At 41.1% G+C, this 17,621-nt stretch overlaps 1 protein-coding gene across 1 annotated transcript; it reads right to left on the reverse strand.

Moving 5' to 3' along the window:
• Positions 1-815: 815 nt before the first annotated feature.
• Positions 816-16,738, reverse strand: LOC114517169 (sacsin-like; the record flags this gene model as incomplete). The annotated part of the gene is made up of 5 exons (XM_028536826.1): positions 816-2,243; positions 2,838-11,522; positions 11,956-14,928; positions 15,571-15,829; positions 16,643-16,738. Coding segments are annotated over 5 exons (13,044 nt in total), but the record flags the coding sequence as incomplete, so codon positions are not given.
• Between the last annotated feature and the right edge of the window lie 883 nt (positions 16,739-17,621).

Below are 17,621 nucleotides of genomic sequence, written 5' to 3' on the forward strand. Positions count from 1 at the left end.
AAATGACTTATCACTTTTGATCGAATATTGAGTTGATTGAAATTACAACTTGTCATAATTATAAAGAATTGTCATAAAAAACTGCTCGTCTGTAGGGGCCGGGCTTTATTTGTACAGTCTCAAGGAACACCGCAGAAATTGGTGTTAATGAAGTTTCAACCCGAAAAACTAGTCACTATACAGGTTCACAATTGTGCATTGCTGTATCGCTATCAAAGAGAAAACTATTGAAAATTTAAAGTGCCTATATCACTTGTGGCATCTTTACGGATTTGAATAGAGCTTGAAAAATTAGTTTATAAGTTTTACAACCCTTCTTGATATAATTAAATAGTTTCGGAAATATTTACATCTAAACATAACGATTTGCCTAAATTTCCGTCGTGCTCGGGGGCCTGGGACTCAAGAACCGAGTTCTTGTAATTTTACTTCGATCTTCCAATAACCTAAAATATTTTGAGAAAAACTCGCCCAGTTGCTACAGCCATACACAACGCACCGTTCCCGCATTTTTTTCTTGAAAAGCGCAAACTATATCGCCAGTGAAACTCTTCATGTTTACATTAAAAAAGACGGCGTGTTTGCAAATCATTCCTGAGTCCCAGTCCCCCCAACCGACGTATTTTCGAAACTATTCAATTATATCAAAAAGGGTTGTAGAACTTATAAACTAATTTTTCAAGCTCTATTCAAATCCGTAAAGATCCCACAAGTGATATAGGCACTTTAATAAAAGGTTCAATTTTTCTTCTGAATACGCATTCTGCAATGTTTTGACAGTTCATCATACACATCTGACAGCTGTGAAATGACCATTTTAATTAAGGCTAAAATTATACACAAGGTTATCTCTCCTCCGCAATGGTTTTTGTAAAACCATAAAACCCTTTACAAACCCGACAAAAAAATCTGCAGAGGAGAGAGCACAAGGTTAATAATGCGATAAATTAGAGATTGTGTGAACAGATCCTTATAAAAAATAAAAGACAAATTACCGTCCGGACTTTTTTACATCTATTAAAATTACTTGTTAGCTGTTCATGACAACAGTTAATACGATTCATATCACTAGATAAAAAGCAGTATTAAAGGCTGGGTTATTGCAAACTCTCTGACAGTTATTTATCAAGTTAATAGGTTGACTCCCTGATAGCGCCAATAAGGTTTTAAACAACTAGCCCCATGGCACAGACGCACAGTCAATGCACGACTCTAAACCATGACCTTTCGAAGAAGCTGTAAAATTTCTCGTGTTTTTGCCAGGGCCTCTTCAGCGTCGTCCCGAGAAAACAACTCGGACGGAATGCTGTCATCGCCGGGATTTTCCTCTCTTGTGTAGTAAGGATAACGTGTCTTGATATAATACCTCCGTGCATGCATAACTCCGACCATTTCCGGAATAGCACGAAGGCGGGGATCAATCTCCGACGCTCGATATGCTAAACCCAGATCGTCGTGGCCATCCAAATCGCTCCTTTCCAGGAAACCTTTCGCAAGCATGAGAGCTTTCAGTGCCTTCTCAGCCGCTTGCTGGCACAGAAAACACGTGTATGAGTAATAAGATTCCTCGTCGCTCCGGAAAAGGTAACTAGCTGTATCAAAATCCTTCTCGGCTTGACGCATCCATTGTGCCGCTTTCTTGCTGTTCGCCGGCTCGGTACCGTCGTCGTGAGCGTGTCTTCTCTCGTCGCGAGGTTGTCGTCGACGTCTTGTCCGTTCCCCGTGTGCCCGGAAATATTCCCTGAAGTCGGGTCCATTCCAGGTTGGATCTCTTGCAGATTGGTGCGAATTGCCATCGTCAGGATGGTAGCCAGGCTCCCCGCCTCTTTCCAAACGCTCGACTTCGTTGAGCAAAAATTGCGTTACTTCGGTAGCAAATGATTGACGACCCAGATTTCTGTCCGGATGCCATCGTCGGATCAGACGTCTTACAGCACTCGTTCTGTCGGACACTCCAAGACTCTCCCAGATTTCTTTCAGTGCTTCGGCGACCTCTTTTTTTGCATCTTCAAGCACAGCAGGCTCATGAGCGGTAGTGGTTGACTGCCTAGAAACATCAAATTCTGTCCCATCACCTTCATAGTGGGCCACATCCATAGTCTCTTTTCTTGAACCTCTTTCATCTCCAACGGCTTCTCTACTTTCACGATCAAACTTGTAAAGCTTTAATTTGCTAACTTCAATTGGCTCTTTCTCACCAATATCAATCCTGTATCTGCTGTTGAATGCAAATTTCCCTTCGCCTAAAAATTTCAATCAAATTTAAAAGCTGTTTTGATTAAATGTACTTAAGATGAGCGACGTTTATATTCCATAATACGGCCGACTTTCTTGATCTGCTTTAGGCCGATCTCACACTAGCTCCTACGAATCGAGGATCCATTGTATTATTTTTCGATAGACAAATTATTTTGCAGACCAGTGACCTCAGACACTGGTCTGCAAGGTAATCTCAGATTCTTAGGACAAGTGTGAAACAGGTTTTGTGGCTGGTTTTCATTTAGGCGCAAATTTCGTGAACATGTCAAGGTGGTTGATTTTTTTATCACATTGAATAGAGAAAAAAAAACAAAATCAAGATTTCCGGTCCAACTGCTTTAAAAAATTACTTGTTTATTGCAATTTATGACTGAATAAAAACTAGCTTTAAGATACTATATATAGTCTTGCGTCCCATATATCCTGGTTGAAAATAGAAGATATAATCCTAAGAATAATTTGAACACAGGCATGTTTAAACTTTCAATCTTTGTAGGATAATTTCGTTTTGCGTGGCTCTTAAGCGCAGAATATCGTTATTGCTTACTATAGAGTTTGCTGTTATCCATCCGACCTACCTTGGCTTGTTTGTTCAACGATCTTGGCAAATATATATACTGCATCATCTTCCTCGCTCTCCTCCTGCATTGCATATCCAACCCATTCGCCTTCCCGCAGATGGTAATTTATATTATTCTTCAAAAAATCATGCACGTTGTCCGGGATCCTATCCCCCGCACTTGGTTCTAAGGTATTGCTGTCGATAGTTGGCACTCGAGCATCATCCAACGTCTTAGATATTTCACTGGAGTCTCTGACACCCAGTATCATCATTAGAAAACGCCAATTATCCTTGCTGATATGCTGCACTGTAACTCTGCAGATAAAAGAGCTTAACATCTCGTGTAATACACTTGGATTACTCTTTTCACCGTGCTTAATAAGGATGGAAAACCCATCCTCATTTTCTTGACAAAAAGAGAGAACGTCTGACTCGCTGTCTGGAATTGGTTCATTGGTTGCTCTCGTAACGAGGCGTACCTTAAGTGGGTTCATGCATGAAACTTTGACACTATTTTTAAGGCTTCGCAGTTCATTTTCCACATTCTTTGGAACGATGGCGACTTTTTCTTGGAACTTATACAACCGTATCAACGCCTCTTCTAATTCGTGTGAACAAATGATGTCACGATATCGATTAATGAAATCACAAGACGGCTCCATTGGATCTTGATCAGCAATACAAACGGCGCAACTCGGACACAACTCTTCATTTAGTTTGGAACTTAACTTTTGAACTTTCAAATGGCTCGGTAAAAGCTCGACCAGTTTTGCAGGAGTTTCTTGATCTCTCATAGTTAAATCGATGAGCAGCTCCTCCCGATAATCTTTTAAACGTTCTTTTCTCTCCATAGTGTCATTGAAAAAAACCTCGCAAGATCTCATCAGATAATTGTCTTCAGTTGGGAGATAAAGATTATGAACGTTTGCCAAAGATTGTTCTTCACCGCAAGTGGAATCCCTCGATTTTTCAAGGCGTCTTCTATCATAGCTCAAACCCACGAACAAACTTTTCGTTGCGCTGACTGCTGAAGAAATCTCCCCTGGGAGCATGTTTTTGTTTCCACAGCTTCTCTTGATCGCTTCTAGTACGGAAGAGCATTGAAGAGGCGTCGGATATTCCTGAGCTCCAAGACGTTTTAAGAAGTGCTCAAATTGTTGAAGAGAACGAGGGATTTTGAACATGTATGGATTCATAGAACGCCCTACTCCGTTGAACGCGAGCTGATTGCCGCGAACGAATGTATGTTGGTCGACCATTATCACGGGAACATCACGAAGCACTCTTCCAATGTTTTCACACGAACAACGAGAAGAATCCACGTTGCACAATTCTTTGAAAAAACTGTATATATTTGTTGTCACATCAACAAGGTTTGCTCGCAAATTCGCGGGAATTTCTTTGTTATTAGTAGGTGAAAAACGGCCAGAAATGTTTTTAATATGTGAGATAACAAAGTCACACGGAGGTATAAAATGTATTCCAAGCGATTTCATCCATTTTCTTCTTCCATAAGTATTATATTCTTTTGCCGCAATTATTGACGCACTTGACCATACAAGGGCTACCTTGGATTCAACCACCGAACCTTTAAAACGTGTAAGAATCGAATTTGTATGTGCAGGAAAAATGTCGAGATACAACTTCCTTATCTTGGCAGCAGGAACAAACTCGATCCTGGAAATTTGAGAAAGAAATGACGATTCGTGCAAACTTTGGTTTTCATATAAATGCGAGACCAAAAAACTTGACTTTTTCAAGATTTCTTTCGCCGGATCTGCATTAGGATGATCGCGAGCTTCCATTTCCAACTGATAGGCATACTGCATGAAATGGTCTTGAGTCACGGAGCACTGGAGACCAACTTTCTCTAGAAATTCTTTCCATCTGTCGGAATCAAACGGCTCTGGAGGAAATTTTCCACTCGGCACGAATTTCTGAAATATCTCATTTTCAGGGTCATAGAACTCGTCTGCTGGATGAAGTTTGCCTAAATGATCCGAAATAAAAGGCAGCTTCTTCATTAAAGACAATAGTTCCTCGTAACTTTCACAATGCTCATGTAGAAGTTGGTCTCTGACAAACTTTAAATGATTTACTCGTCCACTAGGACTTAAATGCTCGAAGTGCCTTAGAACTGTAAACAGGTAGAAATCCATTGGTGTAATTTCCTTTATCCCGACGTGTCGGTAAAGATCGGCCAGTTTTGGAACACAAAGCAAGAAAATACTGTCTGTAACTGAAGCAAGGACTTGAAGGTCGTCCACAGGAACGTTGTCTGGTACTTCGTAAACACCGTTGCACTTAGATATCCTTGAATATGTTTCACTGATGGTTTGATAAAATGGAAGTTCCACCAGAAGGGAGGAAGAAAGCTGGGAACAACAACTTTGCAAAAACATAAGAAGCTGTTGGATTTCGTCAACCTTAAGTATCGTTTCAACATTTTCAACGCCGTTTAAAGTGCGGTGCAACAGTCCTAGGACGTCCTCCGTTGACTGAATCATTGCTAAGTATTTCTTACAAACTGCAGTAGCTCCGGTAGGTTTGACTGATTCGGACGATTTGAAAGATAAAGGCGCAATTATTTTAAGGTTCAGCTGCGGACAACCCAGTTTCACCAACAGATTTCTTCTGGTTTTGTCTTGAAGTGTATCGCTGTTAATATAAGTGCTGACATTGAGAACTGTTTTGCCCATAGAAACTGGAACAAGGCAATTGTGCGTCGTTGGAAATATATGCCAACCAGCGATTTCATCTAGGAGATTGCTCAATTTACTTTCGTATTCTTTATCATTTTCCATTTTTTTGGAAACAGAATTGATGAAATTCCAGAGCAATACAAGCCAATCTTTCGATGGAAAGGCGTTGTCTTGTGAATTTGGGCTCCATGGTTGGTGGGAAGTGGTGCCGATCCATGTTGGCGGGAAAAGGGTCGTTTGAAATCTAGCAAGGTCTGGTATAGTGAGTTGTTGCATAACATTGGAGCACTTTTTGAGATCTGATGAATAAAATGCTCGGAGTGAATTTTCAAGAAAGAGATCAGGTCTGAAGGGCAGCAGTTTACTAAATTTGCTGCAGAAAACTGTGTCACCACAATGGTAGCTATGAAGTATCCCATCTTGGGTGAGTAGCAATGGTAGGCCTTCGAGATTTTCGAGGAATTTATCTTCTTTGGCGCAATACTTAGTGACTTCACGAACATTTTCAACACCACGAAGAAAGGTGTCCTTGACGTGCTTTGGTAGATCACCCTTAACCTCCCTATGGTTGGAAAGAAACTCTCTAACACGATCTCGGGTCGCATCGCGGTTGCATTCAACCGTGCTAAAACTCTTGTGAACTCTCCACGGAGTGTGCGAGAGAAGATGAAATCCGATATCCAGCAACGTCTTTTCGAGGCTCCACGACATCCCCGAGATGCAAAAGTATGCATCATTAACTTTACACCAGGTGACTTTTACAGGAGTCTGATCTTCCTCTTCTTTCGATACAGAAGAGGCGTCTGTCTGTAGTTTCCTCTTCCATTCTGGAACTGACAAAGCGACTGGCAAAACAGGAAACATCGGCAGGAAATGTTTGTAAAGCGCTTCTCCAACGGGCTTCCAAGAGGTATCAAGATTTTCAATGGAAGGGAACAACTGATGATACCACACGAGGCCATCCTCAGCTTCTTTCTTGGAAGGAAACGTGCCTAAAGTATCGGATTCAGCTTGATATCTGGGAATGTGCTTTCTCGCTTGAAAAATTGCATTGGCATAAGCTGGAGCTATGACTTGACGTTTCATAAAGTTATTCCATAAATGCCGTTCGTCCGAACCGTTACTATCATACCACAAAACACGGCGCGATTCGTTGAGTGCAAAATGGCCATTGATATGAACGGGGAAATTCGAATTAACTGGAAGTGGAAGCACGCATAATAGGGAAAAGCGGAAAAAAGAACTTCTAGGTACGGTTGAAGTTAAGCAAATTGCAATTCCAGCTCGCGGTAACAATCCAATTTTGGTACCATTAGGTACTTTTGAGTCACTTTCAATTCCCGTATATCCTAGGCTCTGTGTTATCAACCAATCCTCTTTTACGTTTTCCGTATCTGATATTACCATAGCGTAGTGGGTCGGCTGAAACTGGATTTCTTGAGTTGGCATTTTACTACATTCTTTGATCTTTTTAGAGAATGCAGTCCGTTTGCTACAATCAGGAACCACGCATTCCACAGCGTAAGTTTCTAGCTTGTCGCCTTTTATCTCAGAAATAGAGATCTTGGTAATATTGTTCAGGAACAGCAGCATGTTTTTGGCAGATTCTCGGAATCGTTTGAACAGACGTCTCGCTTTTTCTTCATCCCACTGGGTGGTGGAAATGTTGGGCTGGAGTTTCGCATGGCCACGAAGAGGAAAACGGAACATTGTGCTAGCTGTAGTATCAAACAGATCATCCAATAAAGAAGAGAAGACGTCACAGTAATTTCTTCGAAACTTTTGGTCAAGCTTGTTGAACAACCGTCCTGGTTTGCTTTCGTTTGCACCAGGAGCGTAAGCTGCATGTGGATCAAAAACACATATGACTTCATCATTTGAAATAAAGAACGGGCAATCTGTGAGATGGTAAACTGCATTGAATCCGATACCGTATTGTCCTGTTTTGTCAGGATCACCTACTTTGCTTCCGATACCGAGATCCTGAATACCTTTGATATCCTCTTTGGAGAATGGCTGATTATTGTAGACACAAATTGCTGGGCCTTGAAGCTCTTTCCAACCCTCAGAGAAGACGTGTTTAGTACCGTGCGTTCGAGGATCAAATATGAAATGAATTTCAGTGGCTTTAGCATCGTCTGCGTTTTGCAAAAGCTCTTTTAATATTCCTTCGTCTTCCGGATAAACCTTCAAAATATTCTTTAAACGATCAGTTAGACTTTCGTGTTGCCCAAATGGTTGACCAAAAGGTTCAGAGGAACGAGCCAAATCTGCGTTCCTGAGATCCTTTGCGCCACACTTGTAAGCCAACATCACGGGGATTTTCTCATGCACAATTTTGATATCCGTGCCATCAGTTTCCAGCCAAGGCGTTTCGTTAATCGCAAGCTCGTCTGCGTCATACAACTTACCGTCAGCACTTGGAAGGGGTAAAGGACATTCAGGTTTCGTTTCAGGAGAACTGAATACATTTTCAAGAAAAACAATAAGGGTACGTATTGTTTCATCTGACACTCTTTTGCGAGTATAGTCTTTTCTTAGCTTGAAAATTGCTTCAATGAAGTCCTCCGAGCGAAATGTATCCCTTATTCCATACCAAGAAAGTAAGTCTTCAAATTTTCTACTGTACTCCGTAGGCAAGGCGAACAGATACGGCGCACCATCTTCGTTTTTCCAGTTACACGCAACAAGTTTTGGATCCACCATTTCACCTTTGACGAGCATCCACGGTCGGCATTCCAGCTGTTTTCGAAGATAAGATTTTTGTTCTTTGTATTTCTTAGTGCATGCAATCTTTCTAAAAAACTCGTAAATTTTTCTACATAAGAACTCCTTTATTTCTCGGGTTATGTGGTTACGTTGCTCGATGACTCGATCAAGTTGTGCTATGACATCAGACAATTCAGGTTTTTTTGTGGTAAACCCAAGGATTCTCTTCAGGGACTCATTTGGTGCAGTTGGACTGTTAGGCGCTTCAGCCAGGATAAGGTGGGACGAACCAACAAGATGTCCATATCGATGGGGGTAAAGGTTATCGGCCGCAGCTAACTTCGTCTCACAGATTTCGTCAAACTTCCAAGGAAAAGGATATTTTTCGGGTTTTGACGAAATTGGAAGAAACTTTGCAGCTCGTAGAATCCTTGCTTCTTCGTCTGTAATTTCACACGACCGGGGCATTTCATTCAGGTATTGAATAAGTAATCTTGCTTTTGCTGCATCACCACGATCGGAAACCCACTCAGCTCGCTCGCACAAACTGCTCCACGGCAATAAATCAATCGCCATTCCTAGCTCTTCCAACATCATTGCTCGTCCTTTCTCTAAAAAGGGATCGTCTAAAGGAAATCGCTTCTCTTCTTCATCAAACAAGCAGGCAGCTTTACCCTTTGGATGGACAAGTTCTTTTGCGCATCGCAACACCGTTCCATCTTTAGAACAGCGGAAACTTGGACTAGTTTGTAACAGTTCATCGTAGCTCCGTTCTTTACTTAGTCGTTGATCCAGAATGTAAAGAAGAACAGAATTACGAAGTTCTTTTGGAATCCCAGAAACATTTGGAAAAAAGAATTCTCTGAGAAACCGATCTTCGGTCAACATACGACTCCTCATGAAAGTTTCTTTTCCGTGAGATTTAAAAGCTTCGATAAAGTTAGGCGGAAGTGATAGAATATTTCCACCGAGAATAGTCATAATTGCAACGCATTCGGTAACCTTGTCAAGTCGCGAATCCAAAATAAGGCAATCTTGAAGCTTTCTCCAACTTTTATTACAATAAAAAAGTGTCCACTCTCCATCGATTATTTGGTTGAAGAATGAATGAAGGAAAGGTTTCCACGCTTTGGGGTAGTTCACTTGCGGTGGGTCAGGCCAAAGAGTGTGAAACTCGTACTGCTTAGTATTGTAAGATGAAATGTCTTGTAGCAGCTGAAGGTACGTTTGAACTAAGGAATCTTCCATTATTGCTTCGTTCCACTCTGCTTCAAATGGTTTCAAGAACTTATCTTCACCCACTCCTTCTTCCCATAAACGACGACGGTTCGAATGAACTGAAAAAGAGCCGTTGACATGCACAGGAAGCCCAGAAGAGATAGGAAGTGGCATGAAGCAGAATACCTCACCAGGTATGGTAAAAACTTTCACGCCGTGAATATTCGAAAGCGTCAACATGGCAGCTACCCCAGTGACGGGAACAACAGCGTTCTTCTTACCGTCAGCACTTTGCGCCTTCTGAAGAGAAGATCCCCCACCCATGCAGGAATTAACAAGCCATGTTTCACTTGTTTTAACAACTTCTGATACTTCGCTCAGGTGAGATTTTAGCATTGATATGTTCATCTTCAATAACACAGTACAGCGTGGTACCTCAGATGCAGCCATCACCCCCGACTGTCGAATATTTACCAACCATTTCGATGAGTTTTCCAAAATCGATCCTTGAAAATTCTTGTACAATGTTTTCTCAACAGACTTTCTGATGCTAATTATTGCTCGTCCTAAAGAGGTCTTTAGATTAGAATTCCGGATCTCAAAAAGGCGAACCTCGTTTACATTTTGGGTGAAAAGCAACAGGTTTGAAGCACTTTCTTTTAACGACTTGATAAGGTTCTTGACGTTGTCTCGCGTGTAAGGTTCTTTCGATATTTCGCTCTCTTCTGCTTGTTCGGCTGTGCGAAAAGGAAGTCGAAACAATGTCCCTTCGAAGTGGAAAGGCCCCGTTCCCTTCATGTCACAGCCAAAAATCTGATGGTAAGGCATGAATTGGTGGGGGAAAGCAGTCAGGACATGTTTGTTTTCTACCAAATTTAACATAATCCCCCCTTTTCTCATCTTACCGTCCATCAATGTGGAGATGTGATTCATATTCGGGTCAAAAAACACAATGTGTTCACCGCTAACGAAACTTGGGACGTCAGTAAGATGGTAGACGGAGTTGAAGCCAATACCAAAACGACCAACCTTGTCCAAATCGTCCTTCTTCGTCTCGCCAGCAAGCTTGTTGATATTCTCAAAGTCTGCCTCAGAGAACATGGCGTCGTTGAACGCCCAAAGAGCTGGTCCCTGGCACTTAGCTAGTTCTTCAGTAAGCAATTGTTCCCGAGGATTTTCCCTCCAATCAACAACGAAAAACACTTTAGAAGCACGTGCGTCATCTGCGTTTTGAATGATTTCCTTGAAAATTGCTACACCTTCTTTGTACTGCTGAAGAATGTTACGTAATCTCGTGGTCAGCGGCTCGTACTGACCAGCTTCTTTAAATTTGACACCAAGTGCTTTGGCTCCTGCAAGGCAGCTCGAGAGTCGTGGTACGCGAAGACGACCAGCCAAATCATCAGGAATTGCTTTATGAATGAGAAATGACTTCGTGGAGACTTCAAATTCAGAGGCACCTCGTCTTAGGAATTCACGATCACAGTAAGTGCACTTGTTACACGGCTCGAGTTGAAGCTTTCCAGAGGCTGTTTGGACAGGAATAAGAAGATTTGATCGACGTTCATCTGATAACTCACCACAGCTTCTAACAATCCACTCCAACACCGCACGACATTGATCTAAGTCTTGCATCGCATCCTCACGTGGTCCGTTTTCATTATCATGCTTTTCCTTTATGTTTGACAGCATAACCAGCAGATCATCGACATTAAACTGTGGCTTCACTCCAAGTGAAAGTAGAAAGTCCTTCGCTTTGAACAGTTCATTCGGAAGGCGGTAAAAGTTTGGATTAAGGTTGATGCTTCTCGGAAAAGGTGATTCTAAAGCAACTTTCTCAGGTGATGTAAAACCTTTTCCATGCCAAACCCACCGAGTTAAACCTTTGGACTGTAACAATTGCTGCATCGCGTGTTTGGGTGCTCGGGCGAGGTACATGTATATACTCTTGATCATTTCTTCAAACTTTCCAACTGACAACTGTGTTGTCCTTTTCCAGGAGGCGACGGCTAAATTCAGCTGTTCGATGACCTCTTGAAACGCGTTCTTTTCCTCTGACATACCAAGCAGTCCTAAAATCAATAATTTTTTATGTGACTTCGGGAGGCGTATATTGCTAAAAGTTCAAAATATAGGCGTTTTGATATAGACTTTTAACAGGACGAGAAATTCAACATAAAAGGAAAATAGGACTTTGCCAAAATCGTCGACCTCTTTGCCAGAATGGGTACGTACAGAAGTCCCAAAAATGGTTATACGTAAAATTCTATAAGTATTTACGGAAAGCATCACCTAAAGCATCACTTAATAATGAAATTTAAGTTATCTTAAAGAAATATGAGAGGAAAGGGGCTAATCCCCCTCCTTTGATACATTTTGTCGTCTTTCCCGGGGGCTTACCACCAAGGATACTCGAAAAAAATTGAAGACGAATGTTGTTTTCTTATGTAGGCTAGTGTAATTAGGACAGTAAACACGTTGAGGTTCTTCTAGTGGTTTACGTACCTTGAACTTCATTTGAGACCCATGTTTTGTTAAAAACAGGCACTGTTGCTCCAACTAGGATTGCCAGCGAGTCAGGACACATGTTGCTTGGTTTACATAACTTCATTCCATCATACCACGGCATCAATTCAGGATAGTTCTTCGGACGATCACACACTCTTGGTAACCATGGCAAATCGCGTAAGACAACATTCAACGGCCTTCCAACTTCAGTGTATTCCCGAAGTAACTGTGGTCGTTGGTTTAAAAGCTCCACAACAGCAATACCTTGTTCTAAACTTACGTTTGTCATCCCGTTCACAACCATATGAATATCATGAGCAGTGAGGTCTTCTCTCCTTCGAACTCTTAGCTCATATTTACGTCTTTGTATTGGCCCTAAAAACAGGCTTGTCGGAAACGCGTCGTTGTTCGACCGTAGCAACTGCGTTAGAAGTCCGTCAGAGTTGTCAAACAATTGATTTGGGGCTAAATATTTCCCGCTATCGGTAGGAATACAAGTCAGTTGAGCGATAAACGTGACAAAATTTGGCATTTCTTTATTTAACATGTCTATTTTATCCAAGATCCAAAGCATAAGCTTGTCTTTTACTTGCTTCTTATTTTTAGACTTTAAGAAGATTTCCAAATGATTTCTTATCAAACTTGCGGTGCTCTCTGCTCGCATGTTCAGTTTTTCCAACAAACGATAGCTTGCCCCATTGGACGAAGATATGATCTTTGCTCGGTCAATAATTTGGATTTCGTCTGGTAAATCGAAATTTCGCGGTGCAACAAGACGTGGTTCGTTTCGCTCCGATTCGCAGGACAGGAAATGGCGTCCATCCACTGCTTCAAAGATTGGCAACGTACGAATGAATGCGTTTTGAGTCGAATCGATGCGATCCAGCCTCGACAGAGTTTGGCAGAGTTCACGTTTAGATGCATTTGACTCAGTAAAATCCAGTTGTTGAACGATCTTATTTTGTGCTAAGGAAAGGACGTGGAGAATACCTGCAGGTCGTGGAAGAGAAATATATTGAAATATATTATAATGTCTCACAAAGCAGGGTAGATTTTCAACTACGATGCAATTGGATCTTTTCAGAAGTTCACAAAGGGTTTCTGAAAGTTTTTCATTGCACAGTGGGTGTTCGCTGACAATAATGGCCGAGTTCTTGCGAAGTCTGGCCATGGATGAAGGTAAACTGATCGACAAAGGAATCAGTGGCATTCCGTTAAACTCGCTCAAATTACTTGGGTAATTCTCGTTGATCCATTTCCACACCAATTCTAGCCAAGCTAAAGAAGGATGACCTTCCGTATGCGGATTCCACGTCACGGTTTCCAGTTGTGGAAAATAATTACACGACCAACCCTCAGGCAGGTTTTCCCAGAGTAATTCCTTGATATCATTACAGGTAGGGTGACGCAACTGCGTTACTGCGGAAGAACCAAGTTCGTTGAGCTTCTGTTGCAATGGTTGAGAAAGGTTGCGATATAGAAGACGATGCTTCATGTTGGGTAGAAGATCAACACTGTGCTTCTCGGATGAAATGTAGATCCTGTCCGAAAAGATCGAGAAATTTATAAACTGACCATTTTCCAAAGGCAGAAGAGGGACTCCGTGCAGACTATTGCTATTTTTTGGAAGAGTTTGCAAGGCATATTCCAGGTCCAGCAAACCGTCTTGGAAAGAAATTCCGAGGTCATAAATATTGGAATTTGAGCGCAAGACGTTACACAGAAGATCTGGGGTAACTTGTTGAACGTTTCCCCAACCTGACACCTGATGATATTGATCGATAATTTGTATAACGTGTCCTGGTAGTGAAACAATTGGCTGGCCAGCTCCCAACAACGTCTTTAGAACAACTCGCTTAATTTCCTCTCTCATATCTTTGGACTCGTGCAGGCGATCAATAATTGCAGCTCCAAGGTTGATCCAACGAGAAATTCCTCTCGGAGCTGTCAGGAATATGTCCTTCACCAATACTGTTCCGAAAAACGGTTGCAGGATGCATTTCCAGTCTTCTCTAACACGGCTGAGATCTGGCAAAGCGTCGTATACTAATTTAGCGAGCAGGTTCTGCGTGAGACAATGTGATCTTTCTTGTACCATATTTGTGATCAAATTTGCATACACCTGACTTCCCACCTTACGCAACAGAAGTTCATTCCACTCGGCTGTCTCATCATTCTGGCAATCAGGACCAGGCCATTTCAAAGCTCGTCTGTTGTCTGTTAGTCCGAAGTAACCATTCACTTGCACCGGCAGTCCAGTACGACAGTCGCCATCAGGGGGGAGTGGAAGGAAACAGAATATCCTTCCAAGTGAAGACATGTTGTTGTTCGCATCAAGAGGAAATGCGATACCAATCCAAGGTAACAACTTTAGATCTCTTGCCAGCCTAATTAGATTCTTTTCATTCGTTCCAACCTGATTCGCTAAAAACCATTCATTTTTTTCTGGAGGTTTTCCGGGACTTTCTCTTTCAATCTCCAAACGAAAGAAGTTTGTTTTCACGGCAAAATCCCACTCCACCGTGATATCCTGGATTAATTCTTGTCTTCTCTTCCTGACTTCAATCTTCGACTGTTCAGAAACCTTGGCAGTATAAAGATGAGAAATTTTTCCACGGTGCTCTCGCTTGTACAAGCTTACGGAGTCGACGTTTTTTAAGAAGAGGAGAATCGCACCTGCTTCTTTCTTGAATGAATCGAAAAGATTATCGACCATTTCTCTCGTGTAGATCTTATTTGACAGTTTTGATCGCTCATTTCTCAACGGAAAGCGAAATAGTGTTCCTCCATAAGATCTTCCCTGTTCTAGTCTGCAGTCGAAAAGCTGGTGAAAAGGCTCGAATTGGCTAAAATGTTCAGCTAGTAAAGGGTCCTCAGTAGAAAAAGATTGACCTGGTTCTCCACGACCAAAATACTTCTCATGTGGATCTAGAAATGCCACGGTTTTGTCACTGACAACACTCGGTAAGTCTACAAAAACATATATCATCATTGCTCCAGCACATTACTCATAATAATTCACCAATATGAAAATCATTTGTTTCCAACCATTAAAATGACACGGCATCATCACATGATCAGTTTCGCGGGCTTGCGAGCTGGGGTATTAAAATATAGTATAACTTTGGGTGAGGGTTAGGGGGAGGGGGTGACGTTAGGGCAATTTCCTATGCAAAACCAAGGATATTCAGTCGAGGGGAAATGACGTCCTGTTAATTTTGGCGGTTGGAAACAAGTGACGAGCTGCTGATAAGAAGACCACGCGAAAATCCCAGACTAAGCAACATCCATGCAGCCATCTCTCTCCCCCACACACCCCTCCCCCAGTCCCTATAAACCAACCGCCCCACTCACCTCCACACACTCCCCAAGCACAACTACTTCCACCCCCAACATATATATTTGGGATTGGGCACTGGCACGTAGCCCTGTCTGTTCCCTTGGGTTAGCGATGATATCAGAAAAATGCAAAATTACGAATGTTCACGTATATATATACGACGATTGTTTTCACGTATTAACGAGACGATGTATACAGTACTTCCGACCACGCCGACCAGTGCCTAATCCCAGATACTTTAGTGGGTGTAGCCACAAAGTAATCGTTATTACCTGTGATGTGGTACACAGAATTGAAACCAATACCAAAGCGACCAACTTTCAACAAGTTATTTTCCTTGTTACTTCTCATAAGACTTTGCAGCCCTTTCCAATCCTCGTCCGCAAACTTGGCGTTGTTGTAGAAGTACAGAGCCGGTCCTTGGAATAAAGCCAACTCAGGGGAAACAAGGGAGTCGGTTCCATATGACGTAGCATCAAATAGGATCTTCACTTCATTTGCACCAGCGTCATCCGCATTTTGAATTAGTTCCTATAGCGATTTGTACACGCAATGAATAATGAACAAAGACGTTCGGGGTGATTATCGATGTGTTGTCAAGAATAGTAATTCCTACCGATTATCGATGTGTTGTCAAGAATAGTAATTCTTACAATGGCATTTAAGTACTTAAATGGTTATATTGATATTGAACTAGACGTGAAGTTGAATAGAAACGTTCACAACCATGACACCAGAAGACGGAATGATGTGCGATTACCATTAAGTAAACGTAATTGGGGACAGCAAAGGTGTGTCTATCACATTTTTAAGGACTGGAATAATCTCGATTATTCTCTTAGAGAAATAGATTCTTTAGTGAATTTTAAACATTCTATTAGGAATATTTTTAAATAGATGGATTTTTTACACTCTTCTTTAGTGTTTTTATAATGTAATGCTAGTCAATAGATATGAACTTTTTAAATAATGTATTATACATAGTAATTTAGTAAGCAGGACCTTCATGAAAACCACGTATCAGTGATTGTAGCTTCCTGTAAAAATATTACTATAATAATAATAATAATAATAACTACCAAAGTATATAATATTCAAAAAAGAAAGTAATCAGTTTAAGAATAAATAAAAGATGACAAGTAAACTGGGCATAATGATATATTTGCGATATAATTTGACATAGTGTTTTTACACATTCAAAACTATTGGTCATTTTGTATTTATGAATTCAGAAAAGTCATTTATAGTGCTATAAATTATTTTAAAATGTACCGCAATATTTTGAAGTTAACAATTATAAATTGCGATTAAGTTTGATTGCATTTGTACAAAATCTAGTGATACCTTCAATATCTGACCGCCATCGGGATATCTCAGCAAAATATTCTTGAGAAGATCCGTTAAAGGAGGTGGTTCTGGGCCAAATGAACTGCCTGGAAAAATTTCAGCACACCGAGTTCAATTTTGTACAATTGGACAATTCTTCCTACGACTAGAAATCTTGAATGTTGATAGTTTATTCTATAAAGTGATGATGAAATTTCTACAATCCGCAAAGGTTGTTGCAGTTTCACCGACTCAAACCTATCCAATCATCTTGCACGATTAAACGAAAACGTTATTTCAAAAACAGCCGGTTATTGTAAAACTCTCTCGGCAATCCGCCCTTGTTTTAAGCGAAAGTCTACCCAGTATATTATATGTAGTGGAAGTAGATGCACAAAATAAGAATTTCAGAGTAGATATAGTGGTAGACAAGAACGTTTGGAATATATATAATTATTTTGAGATATAATATAAATATATAAATATTTTGAGATAATTATTGCTTGAGAAAAATTTTCTTGCCGCCATTTTAGATTAAGAATTAAAAAAATTTTGTGCTAGTGGCTAGTCCTCTCCCGTGTGTTCAAACCGGGACGTCACAAGAGTGCAAGGCGCGCTAAGGAGAACTAGGGACTAGTCTGGTTGTCCGGTCACACAGAATATCAATCCCGTTCCCCGAACCCGCGATTCCTCTGGCGAGAAAACAAAGGCTCTGGGATAATCCAAACTGTTTGTTTTCTATATTTCAAATCAGAGTCATTTATGATTTCGATTATTCCAGAGCCTTTGTTTTCTCGCCAGAGAAATCGCGAACTCGGGGAACGAGATTGACAGAATGTGACAGAAACCCTGGGAACGAGTATGCTGCATTTCTGAAATTACCACTTCCGCCAAAGTCTATCGCTTATATTCTAATTCCTAAAAGCTCACTCACACTCAAACTCATTGATGTGAAGATCTCAATCTTCTCATAACTTCTCTATGATGGTATTCTCAG

The sequence above is a fragment of the Dendronephthya gigantea genome, unplaced genomic scaffold (genome assembly GCF_004324835.1).
Source record: "Dendronephthya gigantea isolate DGI-Jeju-01 unplaced genomic scaffold, DenGig_1.0 000007F, whole genome shotgun sequence".
Taxonomy (NCBI): domain Eukaryota; kingdom Metazoa; phylum Cnidaria; class Anthozoa; order Malacalcyonacea; family Nephtheidae; genus Dendronephthya; species Dendronephthya gigantea.